The sequence below is a fragment of the Epargyreus clarus genome, unplaced genomic scaffold (genome assembly GCF_041222505.1).
Source record: "Epargyreus clarus isolate Ecla_fem2 unplaced genomic scaffold, WU_Ecla_fem_2.2 ptg000008l, whole genome shotgun sequence".
NCBI lineage: Eukaryota > Metazoa > Arthropoda > Insecta > Lepidoptera > Hesperiidae > Epargyreus > Epargyreus clarus.
In genome coordinates this window covers 7,990,155-8,016,082 of record NW_027332216.1, presented here as the reverse complement: position 1 = coordinate 8,016,082, position 25,928 = coordinate 7,990,155, and the positions used below count along the sequence as shown (strand labels likewise).

At 34.7% G+C, this 25,928-nt stretch overlaps 4 protein-coding genes across 4 annotated transcripts in view; 3 read left to right on the top strand and 1 right to left on the bottom strand.

Moving 5' to 3' along the window:
• Window positions 1-14,946, top strand: part of LOC140744310 (uncharacterized) — a 33,792-nt gene extending 18,846 nt beyond the window's left edge. The window contains exons 2-5 of the mRNA XM_073075870.1: window positions 7,108-7,258; window positions 7,530-7,708; window positions 7,976-13,576; window positions 13,866-14,946. Coding sequence (XP_072931971.1) covers window positions 7,177-7,258; window positions 7,530-7,708; window positions 7,976-13,576; window positions 13,866-14,144 — 6,141 coding nt within the window. The 5' untranslated portion in view covers window positions 7,108-7,176 and the 3' untranslated portion in view covers window positions 14,145-14,946. The remainder of the gene's footprint in view (window positions 1-7,107; window positions 7,259-7,529; window positions 7,709-7,975; window positions 13,577-13,865) is intronic.
• An 81-nt stretch (window positions 14,947-15,027) lies between these two features.
• On the bottom strand, window positions 15,028-17,455 carry LOC140744159 (uncharacterized). Its single transcript, XM_073075643.1, has 4 exons — window positions 17,376-17,455; window positions 16,824-17,007; window positions 15,699-16,484; window positions 15,028-15,050 (listed from the first exon to the last, which is right to left on the bottom strand). Exons 2-4 carry the CDS (start codon window positions 16,987-16,989, stop codon window positions 15,028-15,030), a joined length of 975 nt encoding a protein of 324 aa, XP_072931744.1. The 5' UTR covers window positions 16,990-17,007; window positions 17,376-17,455.
• Window positions 17,456-18,838: 1,383 nt separating this feature from the next.
• Window positions 18,839-21,982, top strand: LOC140744307 (uncharacterized). Its single transcript, XM_073075866.1, has 3 exons — window positions 18,839-18,998; window positions 19,262-19,439; window positions 20,415-21,982. The coding sequence occupies exons 2-3, from the start codon at window positions 19,271-19,273 to the stop codon at window positions 21,860-21,862; spliced, it is 1,617 nt and encodes a 538-aa protein (XP_072931967.1). The 5' UTR covers window positions 18,839-18,998; window positions 19,262-19,270; the 3' UTR covers window positions 21,863-21,982.
• A 703-nt stretch (window positions 21,983-22,685) lies between these two features.
• On the top strand, window positions 22,686-25,605 carry LOC140744309 (uncharacterized). The gene is made up of 3 exons (XM_073075869.1): window positions 22,686-22,998; window positions 23,279-23,464; window positions 25,332-25,605. Exons 1-3 carry the CDS (start codon window positions 22,867-22,869, stop codon window positions 25,539-25,541), a joined length of 528 nt encoding a protein of 175 aa, XP_072931970.1. The 5' UTR covers window positions 22,686-22,866; the 3' UTR covers window positions 25,542-25,605.
• Window positions 25,606-25,928: the final 323 nt, after the last annotated feature.

Below are 25,928 nucleotides of genomic sequence, written 5' to 3'. Positions count from 1 at the left end.
AAATATAATTGAATCAATTTACCATATTGTATGTGTTGTGTACGTTTATACAAATCAAAATAATATTAGTACATAGATACTACAGAAACACATACCTTTACAGGGCATGTAGAGCTTATAAAGATTTATTTTCTAAAATATACCATATGTAGATTGTAGGTATAAAATAATTAGTCAGATGAAAGTAATTTAACTATAAATTGAAATTAGTTTATGACACGTTATAATAATATACCAAACTAGCTGACCCGGTAAACTTTGTACCGCCTCAAAACCTATTTATCAAATATATTTCATATAAAATATAGCCTATGTTACTCATGGATAATGTAGCTTTCGAATGGTGAAAGAATTTTTAAAATCAGTCCATTAGTTTTTGAGCCTATTCATTACAACCAACAAACAAACAAAGTTTTTCTCTTTATAATATTAGTATAGATGTAATATAATTTGTAATTTCTTTGCTTAATACTAATAAAAGCAAAAATGCAAATTTAGTAGCGCTACGCATTTACCATAAATACTTTATACTCTGTTAAGTAAAAAAGTGGTAAGAACCTGTCGCGTACTTGATATTACATTACTTTATGTCATTTTATAAGTAAGCACTCACCGATATCGTCGGCACGAGAACCTACTACAATATGCGGGTGATTTATTTAACAACTCCTATCGGCGTAAACAACTTAGCTAAATGAATGTTGGTGAAGTTAAAACAAAAAAAAAAAGAGTTGCGCTTTCTCATGTTACAGAAAATAGTTTAACAGTAAGAAGAAAATAATATTTTGCTACTGGAAAAGTAATTTGGTCTATAAATATGGTGTTCGTTAGTTTTACTTAAACAGGTGATTTAGTAAACATTACCGTTGAGGTTAAAATGCTTTCAAAAGTTTTTTTAAGTCTCTGTTATATATTATGAGGATAAAGTACTACTACTACTACTAAGTAGTACTACTTTACTGCTGTAATAAGGCTAAAATAGGTATGGCGACAAATGTTATAAATCCACCATCTTCCAATACATTAAAAAATCAACATATACATAAGATATACAAAATATATCATTTGTACGTACTCAAAAAAAAGAAATACGCACAGTTATGCGTTTTTCTCACCTTTTCCCTACATACAGATTGTGGATCATTGATTAATGGTTAAAATACTTACGATGCACACCCATTAATCACACGAAGCTGACTGGCGCGCTAAAGAAAAAATTCACGCCTCTTGTGTTCATTCTCGCGCCATTGTAGGGTAGTTATTATATATTTAGGGATAGCAATTTAAAGCTAGGCCTTACATTATCAAGCCTCAATCAGACCTACCACCGCAAGAATGCAGTTCTGACCGCAAAAGATACAGGAATCTCCATGGAACCAGTTTTAATGCACCCTTCAATATGTTGAGTGGTAGTGGGGTCTCACTCACTGACTTTACTCTCGATTAAGGAAAGTAAAAGTGTTATGAACGAATTTCGTTATGAGTCGTGTTATATAATAATCTGAATAGCGCGTATTTTACTCACGCATGAAGTTGGGCTGTCAAATATTCTTAATGTTTTTTAAAATGAAGTTCTAAGTTACTACTAACCTACTAAAAACAAAAAGAACGTTCGAGCACATATTATACATTTAAACTAAGTAATAAGTACCTAGATATTAATTTTGCAAGGTTTATAAATTTAGGGAATAATGTTTCCTTTTAAGCTACCGAAACATTTACTGTGGTATTCATCGTAGACTCACTTAAGAAGATATTTATAACTATTCCTTAGTCGTCCTACTGTTTATTATGAATATCCTTTAATGGTCTTAAATATAATATAGCTAAAATTAATATTCTTCAAATAATTATGTCTTATGAAATGTATGAAAAGTATACCTACAGTATATCACATAAATCTAAGGATTCTAGCCGTTACTTAACTTGTTGTGGTTCAGTTGAATATTTTCAATTTTATTCAATCTCAATTTAATTTCACTTGGACAGGCACTTATTTCGCTCAAAATATATTACCACACCGCATGCAATTAGGATTACCTGGCGGTCCGGTCTGGATAGTAGAGGCAGTGTGTCATCTACATACAAAAAGTTGAAACGGCTCTTCGCGCAAGTTTCGTTTCGCCTTTTTGCTACATCTTGAAGCTGTAATTATTCGTGGCAATGAACCAGGTGGATATGAGCGTCGATTTGTTCCTACGAAGGCTGCTTGGTTATTCACAGTTGACCTTTAAAAAGAGTTAAACGTCTGAGGAATTGCTGGGAATTCTCGGGGAACGAGCGTAGATGGCCCTCACCGGCCACTCTAATCTCGAACGTGATATTTCTTTTAAAATACGCTCCTGTAATGTTGTGGTTTGAAGAAATGTTTGCGCAGTTATAGCTATTATGTAGTCCATCCTCGATAGTGGAATTCCTACCGTTTTGTTTTTGTTTCAACGTTATAACCGCAGAACTATTTGAAAATAGGTCTGCAAATCGACTCCCGTCATATAATTCCTGACCATATTTAAGTACAAAAAATATGCTACAGAATAATAAGGCATCGTCTCATGTACATTTCTACCATACCAAATAGCTTCTTATGATTGCATTTTTATAAGATTATTACCTAAGTCTTATTAGACCACAACTTGTTTAATGTTTACTTGACAGTAAACAAGCTGACGCCTGTACAAAGTTCTTAAAATACGCGTAATCCTAAAACAGCGCAATCAAGTGATTAATTTATTAAAGCATTATAATTTAACAAGCCCAATATGGATTATAAATAAGGTCATTATTTTGAAAAAACGATTCAATTCAATCGATTTCTGAGATATGGACGAGAAAAGTTTAACTTATTTTTGTTTTGTAAAGTCATAACTCGCTGTCGCTGGTGTGATAATAACAATAATCGCTGCGTATTGAAAATCGTTAATTTGAGTTGAAGCACGTTCGATATATTGTTTCGTTTTGTGGTCTTGATCACGAACTACGAGTACATTTCATTTTCATATTGAACATGCAATCCTTTAAAAGATTAAATAATTCTGAGTAAAAAGCGTGGGGTGCTTGATATTTTAAATGTTACAATCATTCTATTGGCAATTATCTATGAGATAATCGTTGTGAACCGCAGTAAAATGCACCCCACGCTTTTTACTCTGAATTGAAACTTTATTTTTAAACTCTTTGTCATTAAAAATATTTTCTAGTTTTTAGTTCGATTACCAATAAAAGCGTGTTTCATTTTTAGTTTTTTTTAAACTAATATTTAGTTTTCATTTTTATGTCTGTGACAAACTCATAATTGGGGAATTAATTAATCTAATAAGGATAATGGGAAACTGTTATCAAATTATTACATTGTCATCGGTTCTTGATACGTGTGCAAATATTAAAATTAATCAGACTAGTGAAAAGGTGGTAGAACCCTTTGTGGTTCGACTCCGGCGGCACCACCGCCACACCTATTTCTACCTAATAACAGCAGTGTTAGGCGCTGCTGTGTTCCGGTTTGAAGGGTGTGGTAAGGGAGACAGACTTTTCCGAGGCGTTCCAGCTTAGTCCTCAGGGATAGCAGCGCATCTGTGGGCGACCTCAGGTAGGAATACCTAATCCTATCTGGGGTTGATTAAAGATGTCCATGGGCGGCAGTAGCCACTTACCATCAGGTGGACTGCATGCTCGTCTGCTACTCTATAATATTATAAAAAAAAAAAAATAATTGGTTAAAATTGAGCTCAGCTCAGCTAATAAAAGCGTGTTAAAAATGATGTCGCAATCCGTTCAAAGTTCAAACTATTCTCGTTTGTTTATAAGAATTATTTAATTGCCACATCGCATCCATATTAATGGCTACAATATGACACATATAACACAATTACAGATTTAATAGATTATAATTTGTGACAATTATATTAGTAATTAAATATATTAGAGATGCATTATGTTAATTGACATACCTAAGTCATGCGATTGAAATCGTAAAGGTAGCCAGAGATAAAAATAAAAGGTACGTTTTAATAAGAAGATTATGTTGTCAAATTAAGAATAATGATATTTATCACCGTGAGTTAAATACATCTTTTAAGAATATATTAAATGACTTTTATGACGTAATAAAGGAAATACTCATCCGTTGTTCTTGTAATCAAAATAATCAACTTTTTTGTATTAATGTGTACTTATATGCTAAATATATATTTAAAATATTTAATCAAGAAAAAGACTTATAATATTGTAGATATCATTTATTTTAAACGAGTTTATGAAGATTATGTACTGTGAAGTAATGACAGCGGGTAATGCAGGAATATATAATTTAGAAGTCGAACGTAAGTTTATAAAATGACACGCTTTCAAAAAGTAATAATGGATAGCATAGTTACGTAGTCAGTGATAGCCTAGTGGTTAAGAAACTCGGCCTCTCGATCGAGGGGTCCGTGGTTCAAATCCCAGGCACGCACCTCTGATTTTTCGAAATTATGTGCGTATTAGAAATTAATTATCACTCACTAAAACGGTGAAGGAAAACATCGTGAGGAAACCTGCGTATCTGAGACATTTATAAAAAAAAATCTCAAAGGTATGTGAAGTCTACTAATACGCAATTGGCCAGCGCAGTGGACTATGGCCTAATCCTTTTCATTCTGAGAGGAGACCCGTGCCCAGCAGTGGGACAATAATGGGTTGATGATGATGATAGTTATGTAGGCAACATATAAAAAGGATTTTTTATATAATTGAAGTACTAAACGAGCATGTACCTAATCATCTGATGATAGTCACTGCCTTCCGTGGATATTTGTAACTATCTTCATGCAGAACAAGACTTCTATCTGAACCCGATCATTGATGTGTTAACTATCAATAGTATAATACACGCAAGCTGACAGTTATCTCATATTAAATAAAGATGAGCCTCCGATCCAATTACAGTTAGGATTAAATTTAATAGCTATCATATATTAAATTAACTACTCGCGGCGGCGGCTTAATACAAAGCTTACAACATCAAAGCAAAAGTCTAGAGGAATGAATGAAAATGGTTTAAAATGATAGTAACATAAAAAACCTGTTTAAAGTTGCATATTACTTGGTAAAGTCACGGTACAAATATATAGATCCTTATACTGTGGTAAAGTACTAATGAATTTCGTAGACATACGAGTAAATGTGGTAGAGACCTTTGAAGGTTGATGCCGGAGGCACTTTCGCCACATGAATTTCTGCCTAATAATAACAATGTTAAAAACTGTAGTCATATTTTGATTTTGCACGCGTTCCAACCTAGTTCTTAAGAGCCGGAAGCAGTTGCCACCTACTGTCAAGTGTGACGCACAAAACTTGTAAATATTCTCCTATTTCGAAACAAGTGTTTTTAAGCCTTTTATAATTTAATCGATATAAAAATTAATCATATAGTACAAATTCACGACTTTTTAATTTGAAAGGTATATTTTTATAGGTATTTGGGAAAGGTTGTAGAACCCGTAGAACCTTCTATGGTTTGATTCCGACGGCATCACCGCCACACCTGCTTCTGCCAATAACGGCAGTATTAACCGCTGCTGTATTCTAGTTAGTAAGGGAGACACATATTTCCAAGGCATTATATTCCAATTATGGCAGTAACCTCTACATACAAACTTAATTGCAAATCCTAACGATATGTTTATTTTTTTCATTATCGAATATAATTTTCAATATAATTATTATTATTAATCACCATTATTAAGTAGGTGTTACGTTACACCACCGAGATTAGGGCAAGCATCAGGTTTCGCACATTCGTGAGTTGTTGTACACGAATATAACGTGTGAGGTCATTATCGGTCATTGGCATTGCAGAACGTTCTTGACCTACACTAAACTTCCATTTTAATAAGGTTGCAAACACGCATTTGGTCCATATTTAAAAGTTTACAATCTTTATCAGAATAAGCATCCTATTGAATGACAAACGGGCAGTAACGGGACTTTACTCTGCTTCTGTGTCCCTTAAATTGTTACGACTAACTTAAATAAGACTGGAAACTCCGACCCTTAATATACAGCTTTTACTAAAGTGGTTTTCCAAAAAAGTTCCGGGTTTGGCATCTAAAGGAATAAATGAATTTCTTTTCTACATCTGGGAAGTATCGTACTAGTTTTGTTCTTATCTTTCATTAATAACTTATTATTTACTTTATTAATTAACTTTATTAGTAACCAATAACTACTTCAAATAGCGGAGCTTATACAACTGCTTAAATATAATTAATTTATTATTATTTCTTCAATATTCTTGTATACATAAATGTTCCTGTTAGCAAAAAAATACAAATTTCGACTTTGGTAGGCAGAAAATCGTCCACATCGACACTATTATTACCCGGCATTTGCATACCTAGGTCGTCCTAGGTATTGTCATAATTATGTGTTTGATATTGTAGAGTCTAAATATAATAAAGTCCTTTTGCACTTTAAGAAGAAGGTACGATTGTTATTTTATTATCTGCTAGTTTTTGCCCGCGGCTTCGCCCGCGTTTAAAAGAAACGTACTAACATACATAAAACTGAAAATTCGTACCTACAACTTTGCTAAAGATCATCACTTGATCAAATACATAGTTTACGATTCAATCCTTACTAATATCTATTAAAATAATCGATGTTTTGGGTACAAAAGATCGTTTCTCCGATTATTCGATCGCCATCCCTAGTTCCCGTGGGATTTCCGGGATAAAAACTACCCTATGTCCTTTCTCGGGTCTCAGACTATCTTCGTACACAATTTCATTAAAATCGGTTCAGTGGTTTGGGCGTGAAGAAGAAACAATCAGACAGACAGAACGACAGACAGACAGACAGAGTTACTTTCGGATTTATAATATTAGTAAGGAATTAGTAAGGATTTTTTTTTTCATAATCATAATCATAATCATAATCATAATCGGGATTGGGATCGAAACATATGGTTATAGGAACTTTTCATGAGATATCAATACCCATATTGCCTCACAACTCCTTCGTATTAGCATAAGCTTATAATCTTCTTCAGAAGACTCATAACACTTTACGCATTTTAAGTTCATTCATATTTACTTTAATTATTACTTAATAAAGTTTTTATTGTTCCAGATATCCACCATGACACAGACGTGCTTACATTAAACTACATGTTGCCTAAATTTAGTCACAAAGTTCAATATGAGGCCGATGTCACGGAAATATTATCTATTCGTTCTAATATTAATAGCTCTCATCGATATCACATATTCGAGTGACCATGGTACGTCTTTGCACTTTATTATTAACTATAAAAGCTTAAAATCCTAATAAAACAATATGTATTGTATAAATTCTATAGAATCTATTGACGTACTAATCTTTTTTTCGAGTATGATGTTACAAAAAGTCTCATCCACAAACACAGAGTGCGTCGCCAAATTCGTATGTTCCAGTCTAATTAAATACGTATTATAATTCATTTTTATTTAGCCGCAATATATTTTCCGTCAATTCATTTCAAGAAATACATTGATTTCATCTCATACTTACAGAAACTTCAACAGAAGGTCGTCGACAGTCTAGAGTAAGCGGTCGTATAGTGAAACTTTATTCAGGACCGAAGCCTGACCCCATACTATGTCTTGGAGAAGGATTTCAGGCGGATGCAGCAGACTGCTCAGTCTTCTATCGATGCTTGAAGGCGTCTAATGGAAAGTACACAGTTTATAGGGTAAGTTTCGGAAGCAGCTAGTAAGCACGCAACCAGTTTTGTGTTAAGTAACCAGGTTTAGGACAGTTCCCAATGATTTCAGTAATATTGGTAGGTTACAAATGTTTTTTTATAGCCAGAAGATATCACAGGCAATTTTGGTTAAATAAGAGCGTGTATAATTGTACTACACTTTATAAAGTGCGTTTAAACTATAAAATATTTCGTTTTAATTGCTAAGTTATTTAAATTTCAAATAATTTTCATTTATTTTTTTTTAACTTCCAGTTTCAATGTGGGCCAGGAACGATTTACGACCCTGAAACAGAAATATGCAACTATCCTCGGAGCACAAAACGATCAGAATGTCGTGGCTTTGGTAACGATAAACTAATTTCCTCCACGGAAGGATACATGGAAAATGAAATTGATGAATTACAAGAAAATAAGGAATTACCATCACCCATAAGTACAAAAGCACCAGAACTCACCAACACTATATCAAGCACCATAGCTTCTTGGAAACCCGATAAATTGGAGAGTTCTTATATAACAACTTCTTATCCCTGGTTTACACCATCTAACAATGTATACGGTGAAACGACCTCATCACAATCGAATATACCAGTTTCCATATCGAGTAAAAAACCTACTGATTATACTACTTCATCATATTTTACTCGAAAGCCAAGTTCTCTCAGTGACAATCTATGTACGTCTGATGGATTCATGGGTGATAATATAGATTGTAGAAAATTCTATAGATGCGTAAATAATCAGCGGGGAGGGTTTTTACGATATGAATTTTCATGTAGCGAAACCACTGTATGGGATGAAGATACGCAAGGTTGTAATCACCCTTGGGCCGTTCAACGCAGACGATGTGGTAAAGGTACCACTTACGACGAAAATAGTATCAGCCATATAAACCAATTTGAAAGTAATAAAATAATATTAAATAAGCCTGTCCAACAGCAAACACAAATATCTTATGGTTCAGAAGTTACTCAGTCACAAATACAAATAAGCACTGGACCAGTAACACAGAATCAAACACAGATTAATTATGGAGATCGTATAAATCAGGAAAAGAAAGAGATAAAACAAAATCAGACACAAATTAGTAATGGATCTGCAGTAAGCCAAAGTCAAACTCAAATTAATTACGGTGACAAGGTAACACAAACACAAGTACAGATTGATCATTCATACCAATCTAGCCAAACGCAGACACAAGTAGCACAATTTTCCTCAACAGTTGCAACGACCTCTACTCAGTATCATATTAAAGACAATTATAGCAATAAGTGCACGAATGATGGTTTTATGGGAGATCCAAATGATTGCAAAAAATTTTATAGATGTACCAGTAATGGACGAGGTGGATTCGATCGACATGAATTCTCATGTGGCGAAGGTACGTTGTGGGACAAAAACCTAGAAGCATGTAACCATGATTGGGCTGTAAAAGATTGCGGAGAGAAACATAACATACAAAATAGTCCTTCCATGAATCCTCAGTATACAACGACGTCTTCTTTCAATAATGAAATTGAAGATGAAATAGGTTATGGGAATCAAAATAATGTCCCAGAAATAGAAAAACTAACACAGTCTCCGTCGACGCTAGCAATAAGTACACTGACTACTACGACGACTGAATCTTTAAAATTATCCGAAACAGATTGCAAATCGAGCGGATTCTTTGGAAATGCTAATGACTGTGCCAAGTTTTATCGATGTGTTCAAAGTGGTGAAGGAAGATTTACGAAATATGAGTATAAATGTGGAGATGGTACGGTTTGGGATCCTGAAATAGAATCATGCAATCATGCTTGGGCTGTAAAACATTGTGGTAGTGGTTTACAGAAAGAAATCACATCAATACCAACAAGTACAGAGAATAAAATTATAACAACTGTATCTCTCATACAAACGACAACTCAAAAGTATGTTAATGACGTCGACTATGACTCAGGTTATGGTTCTGTACAAAGAGAGACACCACCACACTCTACGAGTACTACTGAACGTATCTCGTATGAAGGAACAGAATGTAAAACAAGTGGTTTTATGGGGGACAGCAATGATTGTAAAAAGTTTTACCGATGTGTAGACAATAGTCATGGTAATTATACAAGATATGAATTCTCGTGTGGTGAAGGAACGGTTTGGGATCCTGAAATCGAAGCTTGTAATCATGCATCAGATGTAGATAAATGTGGAGGAAGCGCAGTAAACAATAATATCAATAAAGTAACAACAACACATCCCGTTTATAACTATAACTCGGAGAGCGACAATAGTTATGTTACACCAAACAATGAAGCACCTGAAAGTTCTCAACAAACCACAACACGTACCACGACTACAAAAAGTGTTTCGGCAGTTTCTAATACTGGAAATGAATGTCAAAGTAATGGTTTTATGGGTGACGATAATGACTGCAGAATATTTTATAGGTGCGTTGAAAACGGTAACGGTGGTTTTATACGGTATGAATTTTCATGTGGTGATGGAACCGTATGGGATTCTAGGATTTCTGCTTGCAATCACGCATGGGCAGTTGAAAAATGTGGAGGAAGTATGACATCAAATGAAAATCTTAATCCTTCAACACAAGGACCACATCCTACTACTACAAGTATCCAAAGTGAATCGACAACTAAAACTTCTCAGCATACTCCATCAAGTAGTTCTACAACTTCAACAATGCCAGATGTGAATAACCAATGTGTAGTTAATGGATTTATGGGCAATAAAAACGATTGCAAGAAATTTTATAGATGTGTCGATGACGGAAAAGGTAGTTTTACACGCTATGAATTTACTTGTGGTGAAGGCACTGTTTGGGATCCAAAAATCGAAGCTTGCAACTATGCGTGGGCAGTTGAATCATGTGGAGGTAATGCATCACCTGTTACCGAAACTTCCTCAACCCATAATTTAGCAACAGAGAAAGACGAAGAGATAGATAATAACTACGGAAATCAAAATAATCAAGAATTGAGTAGTTCAACAGTAAAAACATCTACAGTAACTGATGAAAATAAACAGTGTCAGACAGAAGGTTTCATGGGTGATAGTAATGATTGTAAGAAGTTTTATAGATGTGTTAATGACGGAAAAGGTAGTTTTATTCGATATGAATTTTCGTGTGGTGAGGGCACTGTCTGGGATTCAGAAATAAATGCTTGTAATCATGTGGGCTCTGTTAAGACACCCTGCAGTTCCATGCCTGCTTCAATAAGTACTGAATCTAGCCAAGATTATACCAGTCCAGCTAGCCAAACTAATCCAACCAGCCAGTCTAGTCCAGCATCTGTAAATAATGATTATTCTACTACAACTAAGCCACAAAGATCCCAGCGATGTGAGCAAGAAGGATTTATTGGAGACGACGAGGACTGTAAAAAGTTTTACAGATGTACCGACAATGGACAAGGAGGTTTCCATAAATATGAATTTACTTGTGGAGAGGGAACTGTTTGGGATCAAGAAATATTAGCTTGTAATCATGCCTCTTCCAGTCGTAACTGTAGTTCAATCCATTCAGAATCTCAGGCAGAAACTACTCATACTTCGGCGCCTCCTTCATCAACATCAAGTGTGACACAATCAACTGAAAAAACAGTAACATCCTCAAGTAACGACGAATGTGTATCTGAAGGATTTTACGCAAATACAAATGATTGTAAGAAATTCTTCCGCTGCGTAGGAAATGGTAAAGGTGGTTTTACGAAATATGATTTTACGTGTGGTGATGGCACTATTTGGGTTCAAGAAATACAGGCATGTGACCATGATCTTGATAATTCTCATTGTAGTAAAAACATAGGCACAAGTACAACACAGCCTAATAAAGAAGAAACAATTGTTAGCAGTTCAACATCTACTTCTAGTACTTCCACCACAGATAAATCAACCCCAGCCAAGCCAAATGATGAATACGGTGGACAAAGTTCGACAAATAAACCGGTGTCAACAAATGAAAATATATGTGAAGCAGAAGGTTTTTATCCAAATAATAATGATTGTAGACAGTTTTATCAATGTGTTAATAATGGTAATGGAGGATATAATAAATTTGACTTCACTTGTGGTGAAGGTACTGCTTGGGATGTTAATATCCAATCGTGTAACCATATTAGTGAAGTTACAAGCTGTCAGAATCAAGGTGGTATCCAAGCGAAACCAACAGTACAAGATGAAGCAGTTTCCGAGTCATCAAGCACTACAGAAGCTTATTCAACTGGTTCTACTACTACTACCAAGGCATCAAATCAGGATAGTTGTGAAGAATCTGGATATTATGGTAACTCGGAAGACTGCAAGAAGTTTTACAGATGCGTTGATAACGGTAAAGGTGGATTTACAAAATATGATTTCACTTGTGGGGATGGTACAATATGGGATCAAGATATAACTGCTTGCAACCATCCTCAGGATGTTACAAATCCTTCCTGTAAAAACAAAGAGAATACTTCAACTACTTCTTCTACTACTAGTACAGCAGAGAGTTCTGGATCATCAGAATCAACAACAAAAAGTACATCTTCAACTGATTCACCGACCCAGTCTACCACTGCAGAAAATAACGTAAGTCAAAGTACTGAAGAGACTGCTACGAAGAAGCCAAATAACAATTACACTTGCACGGAAGCAGGTTTCTATGCGGATCCTTATGACTGTAAGAAATTTTATAGATGTGTCGATTGGGGCGGTGATGGAAAAACCTTTTCAATTTATCATTTTGACTGCGGTGAAGGAACTATTTGGGACCCTGCTCTTCAAACATGCAATCATGAAGATTCAGTGTATCCACCACGAGATTGCAGTGAGGCGCAATCTCAAACTGAAAATAACAATGAGACTATGACGACTGAGGGAACTACAAGTAAACAAGAAGAGACAACTGAATCAAGTACTACAGACAAAACTACTACTACTACTACACAATCAACAACGCAAAGCTCGACCACAACTGAGTCGTCAAGTACCGAACAATCATCTACTACTGATCAAACTAGTTCTACACAACAAAGTACAACGCAACAACCCACGACAGAACAAACCACGACACAACAGTCTACAACAGAGAAAAGTACGACTCAACAATCTACTACAGAACAAACTACGACAACCCAACAATCCACGACGGAAAAAAGCACGACTCAACAATCTACGACAGAACAAAGCACGACTCAACAATCTACGACGGAACAAAGCACGACTCAACAATCTACGACAGAACAAAGCACGACTCAACAATCTAGGACGGAACAAAGCACGACTCAACAATCAACAACGGAACAAAGTACGACAACACAATCTAGTACCGAATCAACTTCCACGACAACTGAACAAACGACACCTGCTAGCACTGAAGAGACCACTACCACAACAGCTCAATCAACTACAAGTGAATCAACAACAACAACAGCCGAACAGACAACAAAAGCTGAACAGACAACCACTCAGGAATCTAGTACAGAACAAACTTCAGAAAATCAATCATCAACAACAGAACAGTCCTCTACGACTCAGGAAACTACTGATAGAACATCTACTACGGAAGGTGGACAAGACACAACTACAGAAAAAGGATCATCTGAAAAGGAATGCCCAGAAACAGACGATGACCAATATTTATATGTTTGCCCAACTGGATTTAGGAGACATCCGAAGTATTGTAATTTATTCTATCAATGCACTGAAGATGATGAAAGCCATGAAGTTAAAGTAGCTACGTTTACTTGTCCAAATAACACTATTTATGATGAAAGTAAAATACAGTGTGTAGAAGAAGAAAAAGCTGATAAGAAATGTGAGGGACAAATTGCCCAGAAACGCCGCGTGAAGCGTTTAGATGCTAACTACAAAGAACCGGTAAGTTAAAATGTATTTTTCAACTATTATTTCTGATATATTACTTACATATTTAATTATATCATACTATGTTTAGTAGTATATACAAGTATATGTAGTGGTATTAAAATAATGGAAAAAGCTAACTGAATATAAAATAATTTTAAAAAGAGATCTCATAGATACTAATCTATGAGATCTCTTTAATAATGTAATTGAAGCAAAAAAGCTAGGAAAAATGTTGGTTAAATGTAAAATTATTTTCGTATTTTTTAAATATTTATGAATGTAATCAAATGTATTGTTACAGATCACAGTCAGTAGGGACAACTATTCATGTCCAAAAGTGGGACATTTTCCCTTCGAAAAGAATGAAGAATGCTCTCCAGTTTTATTCAAATGTGAAGTTACGAAAACGGGCAAACTACGAGGATTTGTATATCAATGTCCTGAAGGATATGTGTATTGGTCTATAAGTAGAAAATGTGAACCTATCACTGCTATGACGGATTGCAAGCGTTCGTATATTATTTGGAATTCCAGATATGAAATTCCAGTTGAAAGAAAAAATGTAGCAAGAAAAAAATAATGTGATGGTGAACTATTTGGAAAAATGGTTACGTATTACGTTGAATCTGTGCAATATGACCTAACTATGAAAAAGAAAACAATGGACTAATTAATGGATAAAATGTAGTAACTTATGAATAACATGTATGAATATTCATTGTGAATGACATCTATAATAGATTTCAATCAATAAATCAAGCTTTCGATTACTTACATGAAGGATTTAACACAAGTACCAAGCGTCATGTTTACAAAATATTGAGGGTACTTACTTAAAGATGGTTCTTAAAAAAATCAGCTATTTTAATAGATAAAAACTCAAAAATCACTTTGTTCACATAATAGAGTTTCTCGAGTTTTAAATTGGTTGCACAATGGGAAGGCGTAATTTATTGATTTAAATTATATCTCTGGTTATTTTTATAACAAAAATACCTTTGATTTTGTACATATTTTTTAATCTGTGCGTGTCCTGTTTAAGCACTACTTATTATTATTGTGTAAGAAAAACCTATCCATAAGTACATCGTATAATATTAACCACGTTACATTTAAAAGATATTGAATATGACTGATAAATTGTGAAGTTTTAATGAAATCAGTAATACGAAATCTAGTCTTCTTCTTTGACAATTTATTTTTTTATCGAAATGAACAAATAAATATAAGAAACAAACAATTAACTGCTGCCATAATAATAAGAGAAAATTGTAAAATTTGTGATCAAAATATTGTTACACGAAATACAACAACAATATTTTGAACACGACCTAATAATTATAAGATAGTATGATAGAAAATAAATAAACGTATTTTATTCATTTTGTTTTATTGCTAAAATTAATACGCATAAACACAAATCACAACTAAAATAAAATAGTGACTAAAATAAATAATAAAGTCTACACTAAAATCACATCAATTCCTGCGCATGAGGTTAATAGTCCATTACAAAATAATGACAATTCGGAAATAATGAAATCTGTAAGCGTTTCTTCTTCTGTATGATGAATCACGTTACTGAACATTGTTCCCAAGAATGCATGACAAGCTGTTTTGGATGCAATTATATTTCCTTTTATATCTATGGATAGTTCTGGTGTGTCGAGAAAATTATTAGATTTCGTCAATGTTATTATTTCTTCTGGTATTTGATGATTATTGTTTTTAGAATTATTCACAGGGTCAATATACTCATCACGTTGTTCAGATCTATTAGACGCTTTTCCAATTGTCACTGTCTCATCTCCATTATAACTCATTACATTATCGGAAACAATCTCGGTTTTAGGTATTAAAATATTTTTTAATTCAGATTTTGTTAGAAGCTCTTTCTCAGGTTTTGTATGAAAGAGATATTTTACGAATAACGGTAATATATTATCAGTAGTGTAGGTATAGTTTGGTGTGTTTGGTATGTTATCATTGTTTCCAGTTAAATTTATGTCATCTCCATTGGTAATATTTTCCTTTAAGTTAAAATCAGTATCGTTTCTTTTTTGGATATTATGTTTTATGCTTCGTTTCGAACGTAGATTATTTTCCGTATTTGCCAAAACAGTGATTTTATTACTGTCCGCTTCATTAAGATCAATTTCTGATATATTATTATGATCTGCATTTAATGCATTTATTATATCTCGAATATTATTCGGTCGCTTTTTATTAGTTCTTGAATAAACTTTCGTCTTTGCTTTTGTTTCTACAAGTTTACTAGTGGAATTCATATATTTATTAAAAAGGTTATATAATTTCTCAAAATACTTAGGATTAGGGGATTTTGATGTTAATAACATGGGGTTAAATGCTATGCCACCTTTTTCCCATATAGATACCGAGCGTATTAAAAACTGTATCAAATGTGGTGGCAAATGTCTCCAAAACTTTTTTATCGGCGAATCATTTAAATAAGCTGACAATGATATGTATTCAACCGAAACATTATATTTGCTAGATATTTTTCTAGCATTTTTTTCATTTGCCCATAGAGAGTTAAATGCAATTTCATTTCTTTGATCATCATTAAAATCGTGTACATCATTTAATGTATCATTTAAAACTATTAAAAAATTATAATTAAAACCAGGGTATTTTGTTGATATATGGTTAATGTGAGGTAGATAATTATTTAATTGCAAATCACTATCATTGTTTACAACCAAATGCATGTAAACCTCTGGCAGAGAATATGTTTGTGTTTTAGTTTTGATTCCAGTATTGAAAGTTCTATATTTAGGCTGTTTTACATTGGACGCTGGTATCATTCCAAAAATTAGTACACTGTTATAAATAACGAAAATAGTAACAGCTATCATTGTAACGCCCAACCACCAATAGGCTACTGAAGTTGAGCAGTTATCTGAAACCAGGAAAAAAATAACGCTCAAATACTTATTTTCTAAATTGACACACGTAAGAAAAAAATGTTTAATTCACTTGATTTTGCGTATACTGATTAAAGGCTCTTATTTAAGGCGTTTATTATAAATATTAATTTATTATTTGCATTTAAAAACTGAATTTAATCCTTTCTGTAATAAAATACCTACTCCTGTAATGATGAAACAACCTTTTATTATTTAAACTATATTTATTTTATTAAAACGCTTCATACAAACAGGTTTACTGTCGTGAACAGTTTGCAAAATGATTTCGTTAAATAAAATTAAATTTGAGTTGCCTTTTGGATTTACATTACCTGGCCACCGTATTAGGACTGCCGCAGCACCTTTGGCGTGGTTTCGAGCTCGTCCGATGCAGACAGACGGTTGACTACGTTTTTGGTAATAATTCCTGATGTGGAACTCTTCGTCAGAGTACTCATCGCACAGTAGTGGACGCTGTTCTCGGTAAGGATCACTCATTACTGGCCATTTGATTCACTGGAAGCGACAATACATAAAATATAAACAATCTGCTAAAATAATAATTATATTAAACTTTATAGTAGTTATAAACCTGACAAAGGGAGGAAAAGTGTCATCCAGGCTTTAGAAATAAGTTTTTCTGAAATATACGTCAAAGTTGAACAATCCTAAATGGTATCCGTGTGAAACGGGATGAAAGTTTCTGTATAAAAATCTTGACAATACTCAGTCTATAGTTAATGTATTTGCCCTATCAACATATTATATGTTCACTGAAACCTTTCTTACAAGTCCTGTGCCACAAAACGTAGGTTAATAAATACAGAAAGTAACTAAAATGAAGCTACGTATTGTGAATTAAATTGATAAAATAATTTAGTTACCTTTTTATAAATATGTATGTAGGGTTAAATGTCACTTGCAATTTTTTTCATTATGTATTTTTGTGCCAGTAGAATAAGTAGGGTAAAATGGTTATTTTTGACGCTAATAATCAGTTGGTAAATGATCTTAATCAAAAAGCAAATATAACAATATAAATATACAAATTAAATAAAACGCAACTACCTATTTTATGAAATCTTTACCTTTACCTAATTTTTGAAATTTCCAATATCCGAAAAGGTATTTGTCTCAAAAACAATATTCGGAAAAACAGTTTAGGACCAATTTTTAACAGACAAACTACATATTGTACTTTAAAAAAAAACATTTTGTTTGCTTATTATACATTAATTTAAGAGTAAGTTTATTAGTGACAAACCTTGTACTGAAGATTTAAATGAGCTAATTAACAAACACAAATTTATGAAGAAAAATAAAAAAACTTAAGTAACACAATTATTCTATAACTTATGAAAGTATAGCTCCAAGCAAGAATTACACACTGTTATGATGATGACTAAACTTTGTTTAAGATAAAACTCTGTTAGTATTTAATTTGTAACGTTACAAGTTTATGCTTTCTGCTTTAATTCCATTAATCAACATCGAGTAAGTCTCACGTATTGATGTCTGGTGATTGCGATTGTTTTTGTTTTGCTGACTAAGATTTGATCAAGGTGAGGTGATCGAATACAGAGTGTAAAAATTCCATCTACATCAATAAAATTGGCTATTTATCTCATAAATACTTCCACTAAAACCGAAAATATTAATGATAACGGCAGAGGTTGTAATAAAATGATTATGTGGTCAATTGATTAAGCTAGAAAACTAGAGAACCTTAATTGTTTAATTATAGGAACTTTTAAAGGTGGTGGAACCCTTTGTGGTTCGACTCCGGCGGCATCACACATATTTCTGCCTTATAACAGCAGTGTTAAATGCTGCTTGTAGAAATATCTAAACCTATCTGGGGTTGATAACAGATTATCTATGGGCGGCAGTAGCCACATGCCTTCAGGTGGACTGTATATTAATCTGCTACTCCTATAATAATAACAATAATAGTTTAAAAACTAAAAACCACGCTAAAATCGCACAAAGAAAATCGTTAATCCTGATTCCTGGCCATCCTGATGAGGACAATGGGATAAAATTATTAAAATCGTGTATTGTCATCGGTTCTTGATAATTGTTCAAAATTTGAAATTCAGCGGACCGTTCAACGTAGGTAAAAATCGAATTCAAAGATTCCGTTACATACGTACATACATACATACATACAACCCAAGCTAATAAACGCGTGGTAAAAAAAAGAAAGCAAGAAAACTAGAAGAACAAAAAAAAGTCTTAGCAAAACAAAATCCTTAGCACCTTAGATTAATAAATTGTTATGTCCATAGCTCGGATATTTTGTATTTTACAAAAGAAGTATGATTTCGTACATGACCTATTTTAAAATGCTTACAAAAATGAAATAAAACCGTTGTCATTGGCTTTAAAATTAGAATCGGCCCTAAATTTTACGTCAAATACTTTGTAATTTTCACGTATCAACAAGTTTCGTAACGCAATTTAATAACGAATACGTACATGTTATAAATATAAATCGTTGCAATTAAGTAAGTATTCTTTGTTATTAATATGAGTCTGTAATTATACGAATCGTTTCATATTAATCTCCAAGTAAGTCTGAAGTCCGTTAAGTAATCCTTTTAGTATCTAGGAATTTTAATGCTATAAAAGAAGTCTAGTTAGATAAGTAAAATACAATATTTTACTTATCAAAGTCTGTGACTTTACTTTGTTGTGACTATCATTTAACTCCTAAGATATCCTTAAAATTTACTCAACGCTATTGTTGTTCACTATGTACCTATTACAGAGATCTAAAATGGTAGTGCAACCGCAGCAAATAAAGCGTGATGAGCAATATCCCCTGCTGAAAGTGGATGTGGGGGGAGGAGACATGAGTCCCCCACAACAACCACCCTCTACCATCATAACCCCAGGGTGGAATGTCGCGTGTGTCCCGAAACGGTCGTGGCTGGATCGGTGGCCAGGTTTGTAGTCTTTCTCCACCTTTTGATTAGTCACAAACGGAAAATAAAATATCAAACTATAGTCATTCGTCTCAGAGTTACTTATCGCAGTATCAATCAAGATTTTGCGTAGAATGGTCGTTAAAGTAATATTGAAATAATTAGTAAAAGGAAAATAGTTAAATGGCAATCTGTAAATTAACAAAATATATAAACTGACAGAAGAGCATATCTAATTAAAGGTTCTTCTATCTCGCGTACCTACCTGTAGCATGGCATGCATGTATGCATAGCCTAGCGTTTCATAGATATTTTTTCAGTCACGTGTGCCATATGCATGCAAGCACAAAGAGAGTGCAATATTTCGCGCTTGCGGGTGAGACATGCAGATGTGTTGCTACACTTGGCAACAGGAATCGAGAACCCTCGTTTTGTCTCTTCCCAACCACACCTTTCCAATAAAAATACAGTAGCTATAAGCTGCTCTTATAAGTCAGAACTAGGTGTGATGGTAATGCCTCCAGAGTAGAACTATAGGTTGTTACGATTCGAAACCTTATTCAAACATTAAGTTCACTTACCCTGCGGGGAATCAGGGAGTAGCCAATAATTGTTAAGGTATTGAAAGTGTGTGCACCAACTAAGAATGTATTAAATGCGGTAAAAATAGTATTATTGGAGCATTATCAGAACAATCAATGTATCAGTTATGGTGCATTTGATAAGATCATGTGATCTAATGTTTTTATTATGCACTTCCGTCGCCTACGATATTATGGATGCCTACAAAAATGTAAGCAACACATATGTCGCTGAATTTTCCTGAATGTGTTTGTTAAATGTACCTTAGATAACCCAGTTTATTTAATATTTTATCTTTTATTCGTCCAATGACTTTGCATTGACAAAGTAAATGCGCTAATCCAAAATTTTAGATAAATACATGTCTATAGAAAGAAATGGACAGTGTTATAATTAATGTTTTTTTTGTTCCAGAACTTATTTCTGCTTGTTGGATGACCCTTATATTATTGGGAATAACATTTCTTGTGTTTTATGCGTTGGGTATGAGCGCTTACAGACGACAACCCCTGATTATCGTCCACTGCAATACTTCTAAACCTGAAAATAATATGTATTTCCATCACATTGTACCACGAGGCAGCTTCGTGCCTTTCACGCTGTATTCCGACTATCTTTCAAGTATGGCTATGGAATATCCACTTATGCGCATAAATGTTTTCTTTCTGATTGATGATTCGTTACATATGCCTGGATATGGACCAAAGCATTCAATAATGTTCAAAAGATTTGGTCCATCAATGTTTAATGAAGCTTACACTATGAGTGAACGTGATAAGCAAGAATTAAAAGTATTCCAACAACGGTATGGTAACGTCAATATTACAATAATGCCTCTCAGTTACTATATGGCTATGACACCTTTGCGATACAAGTGGAAAATGATTCCATTATACTACCTGCCATTTTATGCAAGAATATATGCGGTATGGGCATACGGCGGAATTGGGTTAGACCTTATTTCATTCAACAATAAATTCAATAACCATCAAATGCCTGATCGAAGAATAACTGCGATAATAAAACAACACAACAGTGGTATAGAAGAGAAGAAATATATTCAAACCCTTAACACAATTAACTGTGAGGAACAAACGGAATTCTTTAATTTGTTTTATAATTTAATAAGTAACATTTTCAACAACACGTACTCTTTCTTTGATAACGTTACATTTAACCCACCAGTAACTACTGAAACAAACAATCGTCTGGTGACAGTATCTCGAAACTACCGAAATAAACGCGAGGATATGGAAATTATCCAAAAAAATACTACGGAGCTGAAAAGAAATGAAATTGTTAATGATATTATAAATAATACGAAGATTCCCAATAATATTGAAACTGACTTCTATGCTTTAATTGTAAACTCTTCTAACAACGCTATGAAAGTTACGAATAGTTCAATAATATCGCTGGAAGTGAAAGAAAATACAACCACAGCCAAACAAGAGAAAACTATAAAAATTGCCACTGTTGCAGGAAACAATCTGAACATAACTAAAATGGGTACAGAGATACCGCATGTTGTTTTATTTTACGATTTTTCAGTATTATCCGATGGAGTAGGTCCATCTTACTTTTTACCCGATGTTTTTCAACCACCCATGCCAGTGTTCAAAAACAATTTTCGTAGAGAGGCGACGAAGAACACCAATAAACCTCCTTACTTTTTGTCGATGACTTCCGATGGTGTTTTCGTCGCAGCGACTTCGCGACACCATCCTTTTCTGGGTACTTTGTTATCGTCTGGTTGTAAAAGATTCAATCCAAAATTTGCAATCGAAGATACCGCGTTGTCCCAATGTTCTGGATTGCTAAGAAATGATGTGTATTGTGATAATATTTTCATACTTGACTAATAATATTTTAGGTACCTTTATTAATTACGTATTTGTTATATTTTATTTGTCATTTTGTTTGTGTTTTGTTTGAATTTGTTAAGTATTGAAATATTTTGTTTAATAAAGATAATTATGGGCCTTAAATGTTTTTTTCGTTAAACTATAGTAGCGTAACTTTAGTAGGGTAAGTTACAGTTTTATGAAAAATATATAGTCAAATCCGAGTCGGGAGTCCCGCTTCGCGCATACGTGCAGTTTTAGCAGATGCAGTATTTTTACAGAGTACATATAGGTATCTAGCTGGTATTCTTAACCTTTCACTTCACTATTCACTTTACCTGTACTGCCTAAAAGCGCTTCTAACAGCGCAAGGATTGACCATTCGCAAACTGTTTTATATTCAATGGACTACTTGAAAAAATATAAGGGTAAACCAAGAATTTCTTTATAGCTCATTTACACTCGCGTACGAGTCGCGAGACGAGGCACGAGACGAAGCACAAGGTGAGAGTGTAAATAGTCGCTCGCGGCTCGCCTCGCGTCTCGCCTCGCGCCTCGCAGCGCTCGCGTCCGGAGCGGTAATTTGGGCACGAGTCAAAGGACCTCGCAACAAACGCAAGTGTAGTGTTTGAACTCACCACGAGAATGTGAACAGACACTCATTTACCATCAATCGCGCGAGGTGCGAGCTGTGATACGAGACGAAGCACGAGACGAGGTACGAGGCGAGAGTGTAAATGTAGGGTAAAAATACGATTTCTTATCTATAGATATACATATATTTTGTTCGTTATGACATCCTAATTATCTATGATTTTTAGTTTGTCTTAATCAACTGACATTGATTTCCTATTGTCAATTTTGGGACATAATAGGATGACAAAAAGATAAATATTATAATGTACTAAAATTAATAAAATATTTAATATTTGCAAATTGTAATTCTGAAGTCAATCATCAGTAATTCAAAATAATATGTGACGATTAAAAAACTGAAATTTTACGAATACAAAAACGGCATAATGAAATTGCCATTTAATATAGTCTTCACTCCCTTACTAAGGCCTTACTTGAATACCACTAAAACATTTTGTCAGCACCCTACGTTTGCTTTGAGGATACCTTACACATACTTTTATGGAGCGCTTGGTTTGGTAAGGCCCTTTTTGATAGTAGAGTAATAACATCATGATCTACTACCTAGAGACGATCAAATTCAATGGTTTCTTGTCTTTGAGGAGTAAGTTTGTAGTACTCGTAAGAGTGAGTCATCATACACCATGGAAGTGAGAATTAGATGCGTCAGACTGCTGCCACACCAACTCCAAAGAACACCTTTGGAGTTAGTATGTACCTTTCAGGTCACTATTGTTATAAAACATTTAATATTTCACACTAGCCAAGATACATTTTGATTATGTATTTTTATTGCAGATTTTCAACGCACACCACTTAAGGTCAAATCTTGGTGAGTTACCATATCATGGCGAACTTACCACATTAAGCAATCCTTTGTCCGTTTCTTCAATACGACAATTGATGTTAGTCCACGACTTGAAGATCATTGCGACGTCCATGGGCCTAGTACAATATTTTTGTCTTATGATGGGATGTTTAACGGTAAGTACAACTGAAAATCAGAAATAGCCTGTGGACTGTTTTAAGCTGATTGCTAGAAGTAGGGATATTTTTGAAAATCCCTTGGTGACAGAAAAATATCAAAGAAAGAAGAAATTGCAGGGGTGTAAAGATGTAGTCCAAAGGGGTAATCTTATTGGATCCGGACAAATCTCAACATTCCAAGACCAGTCCTTTTTTTTTGTTATCGAGGGGGAAACCTTCAAAAGATACCCGACAACGTGGGAGCGACGCCGGGTTATGTGGCCGTCCTCTGCGCTGCGTAGAGGGCTCCGGGATCTCCAAAGGAACGCAACCGGAGTCCTCTTAGCGCGTTGCCCCGTCGGGCTCCGCCCAGGTGAGCTTGACGCTCGCCACACCATCTGGTGTGTACGACGGTATGCGACCACACATACCGTCGTCCTTCCCGGGGCCGCTGGCCGGGCGGTTCGAGCTCGCACTCTTGCCGCCCGCAACCCCGGAAGCCCCCTTTTAGTCGCCTCTTACGACAGGCAGGGGATACCGTAGCCCTATTCTAGTCCCGGAACTACAGGGACAACGAAACAGGCAAAGAGACTGGGAGAAAGACCAGTCCTAGATGCCTTAAAAATAATAGAGAGGAAATAAATGAAGGCCAAGTATCCTTAATATTAAGAAAAAATAAAAAAAGAGGCGGATTAAATAGATGATGCATGTAGCACACGTGCAGGTGGGACGTTCGTGCGGGCGTAAACACATGTGACAGGAAAAGCGCCTTTAGCCGTTTAACCTACTCACCAGTGTTGAGCAATATGAAGTCTAACTACTGATTACTAACTACGATGAGATATAGTAATCAGTAATTATAACTACAGATTACAAAAAGTAATCGAAAAAAGTAGTTAAACATTTTGACTACTAACTAATTGTAGTTGCATGCAATCTTCCGGGACTAGAATAGGGCTACGGTATCCCCTGCCTGTCGTAAGAGGCAACTAAAAGCGGGCTTCGGGCGGCAAGAGCGGGAGCTCGAACCGTTCAGTATGCTACCCCGGGAAGAACGGCAGTATGTGTGGTCGCATACCATCGTAATCACCAGATTTTGTGGGAGGAGCGAACGCTCCCCTAGGGCAGAGCCTGATCCGGGCATCGCGCTTGGAGGACTCCGATTATGTTCCGTTGGAGATCCCGGAGTTCTCCAACAAGCGCCGAGGACGGCCAGCGGGGGGGTTTTAGTGCGGTAAAAATCCCTCATAACCCGACGTCGCTCCCACGTCGTCGGGTACCTTTTGAAGGTTTCCACCTCGAAAAGAAAAAAAAGAAATTATGCATGCAATTACGATTACATGATTACTTTTTATAACTACATATTTAAAATGATGTTGGGCCTTTAAAAATCGCACACACGCGGGCGAGTCGTTCGTGTACCTACTTGTCGTTTGCTAGGTAGTTAGTTAAGAGCCTGTTAGAGCGAGAGTGCAGCGCTAAGTCCTACCACCAAACAGACCATAAGCAGGAATCGAACCCACACCTTCGGGTTTTAACTCGGTTGTACAGACTGTAGGTACTTACTCTTATTCTACGTTTTATTTCATTGCAAAATATAAGTCCATTTAATTCAAACAATCAGTAGTTATAATTACTAGATTGCAGCAATCAAATTGATATCTACATCATGCAGTTGAGTACTGTAGTTAAGTTATGTTACGTTTAAAAGTAGTTAACTACAATGTAATCATAACTACATGTAGTTAACTACGTCCTACACTGGTACCTACCAGTGTAGGACGTAGTTAACTACATCACTCACACACTCACACAAAAATTGTATCGTTTAAATATACGTACCATGTTTTTAGTTCATAAAATAACTCTATATTTTAAATTACAGGAGAACCCAGCGCTATTTCTTCCCCACCTGGTGGGTCAAATCATCTTCGTGCTTTTAAAGATTCTTAACCTATTTCTCCTCATAACTCAGATGAACATTAAATCAATCGGCAAATTCACACATAAGTTATTTGCTGTAGCTTTAATGACATTCAATTGTATGCAAGAGTTTTGTGTTTTTAGACAACATTTATGTATTTGTGATCTTTGAAATTATTTTAGTAAATGTGTATATTAGTTGAATGAAATATTTTAAATAACGAAATAAAACTAAATAATTAAAAAATGTAGTTTTATTTGATCACATTGATATTTGTATATTACGGGTTTCTCAGAGCAAAAATGATTTTCGGATATACATATTAGATCTCCCGAAAAAAATCTAAGTCTATGAGATCTCCTATCTAGGAGAATATTGTGTATGATGCTCATCCATATTATTATAGGGTACGAACAGTAGGCACTATTTAGAAAACCGTCACTATACGCGATATACACGGGCGAACAGTTACAATTCCACAGAATAATATAGTTCAATGATATATTAAAAATATCAATGATATTGTTCCTATTTGATTGCGAAAACCTCAAAGTTTAA

Excerpts from the sequence above, each read along its gene's own strand:
- LOC140744159 (XM_073075643.1), bottom strand. The coding sequence starts at position 16,989 with ATGAGTGATCCTTACCGAGAACAGCGTCCACTACTGTGCGATGAGTAC. Across the intron at positions 16,485-16,823 it reads AGTCCTAATACGGTGGCCAG|ATAACTGCTCAACTTCAGTA; the intron begins GTAATGTAAATC and ends TCCTGGTTTCAG. Across the intron at positions 15,051-15,698 it reads TGATCTTAATGAAGCGGACA|GAATTGATGTGATTTTAGTG; the intron begins GTAATAAAATCA and ends CCTCATGCGCAG.
- LOC140744307 (XM_073075866.1), top strand. The coding sequence starts at position 19,271 with ATGGTAGTGCAACCGCAGCAAATAAAGCGTGATGAGCAATATCCCCTG. Across the intron at positions 19,440-20,414 it reads GTGGCTGGATCGGTGGCCAG|AACTTATTTCTGCTTGTTGG; the intron begins GTTTGTAGTCTT and ends TTTTTGTTCCAG.
- LOC140744309 (XM_073075869.1), top strand. The coding sequence starts at position 22,867 with ATGAAATTGCCATTTAATATAGTCTTCACTCCCTTACTAAGGCCTTAC. Across the intron at positions 22,999-23,278 it reads TTTATGGAGCGCTTGGTTTG|ATTTTCAACGCACACCACTT; the intron begins GTAAGGCCCTTT and ends TTTTTATTGCAG. Across the intron at positions 23,465-25,331 it reads TTATGATGGGATGTTTAACG|GAGAACCCAGCGCTATTTCT; the intron begins GTAAGTACAACT and ends TTTAAATTACAG.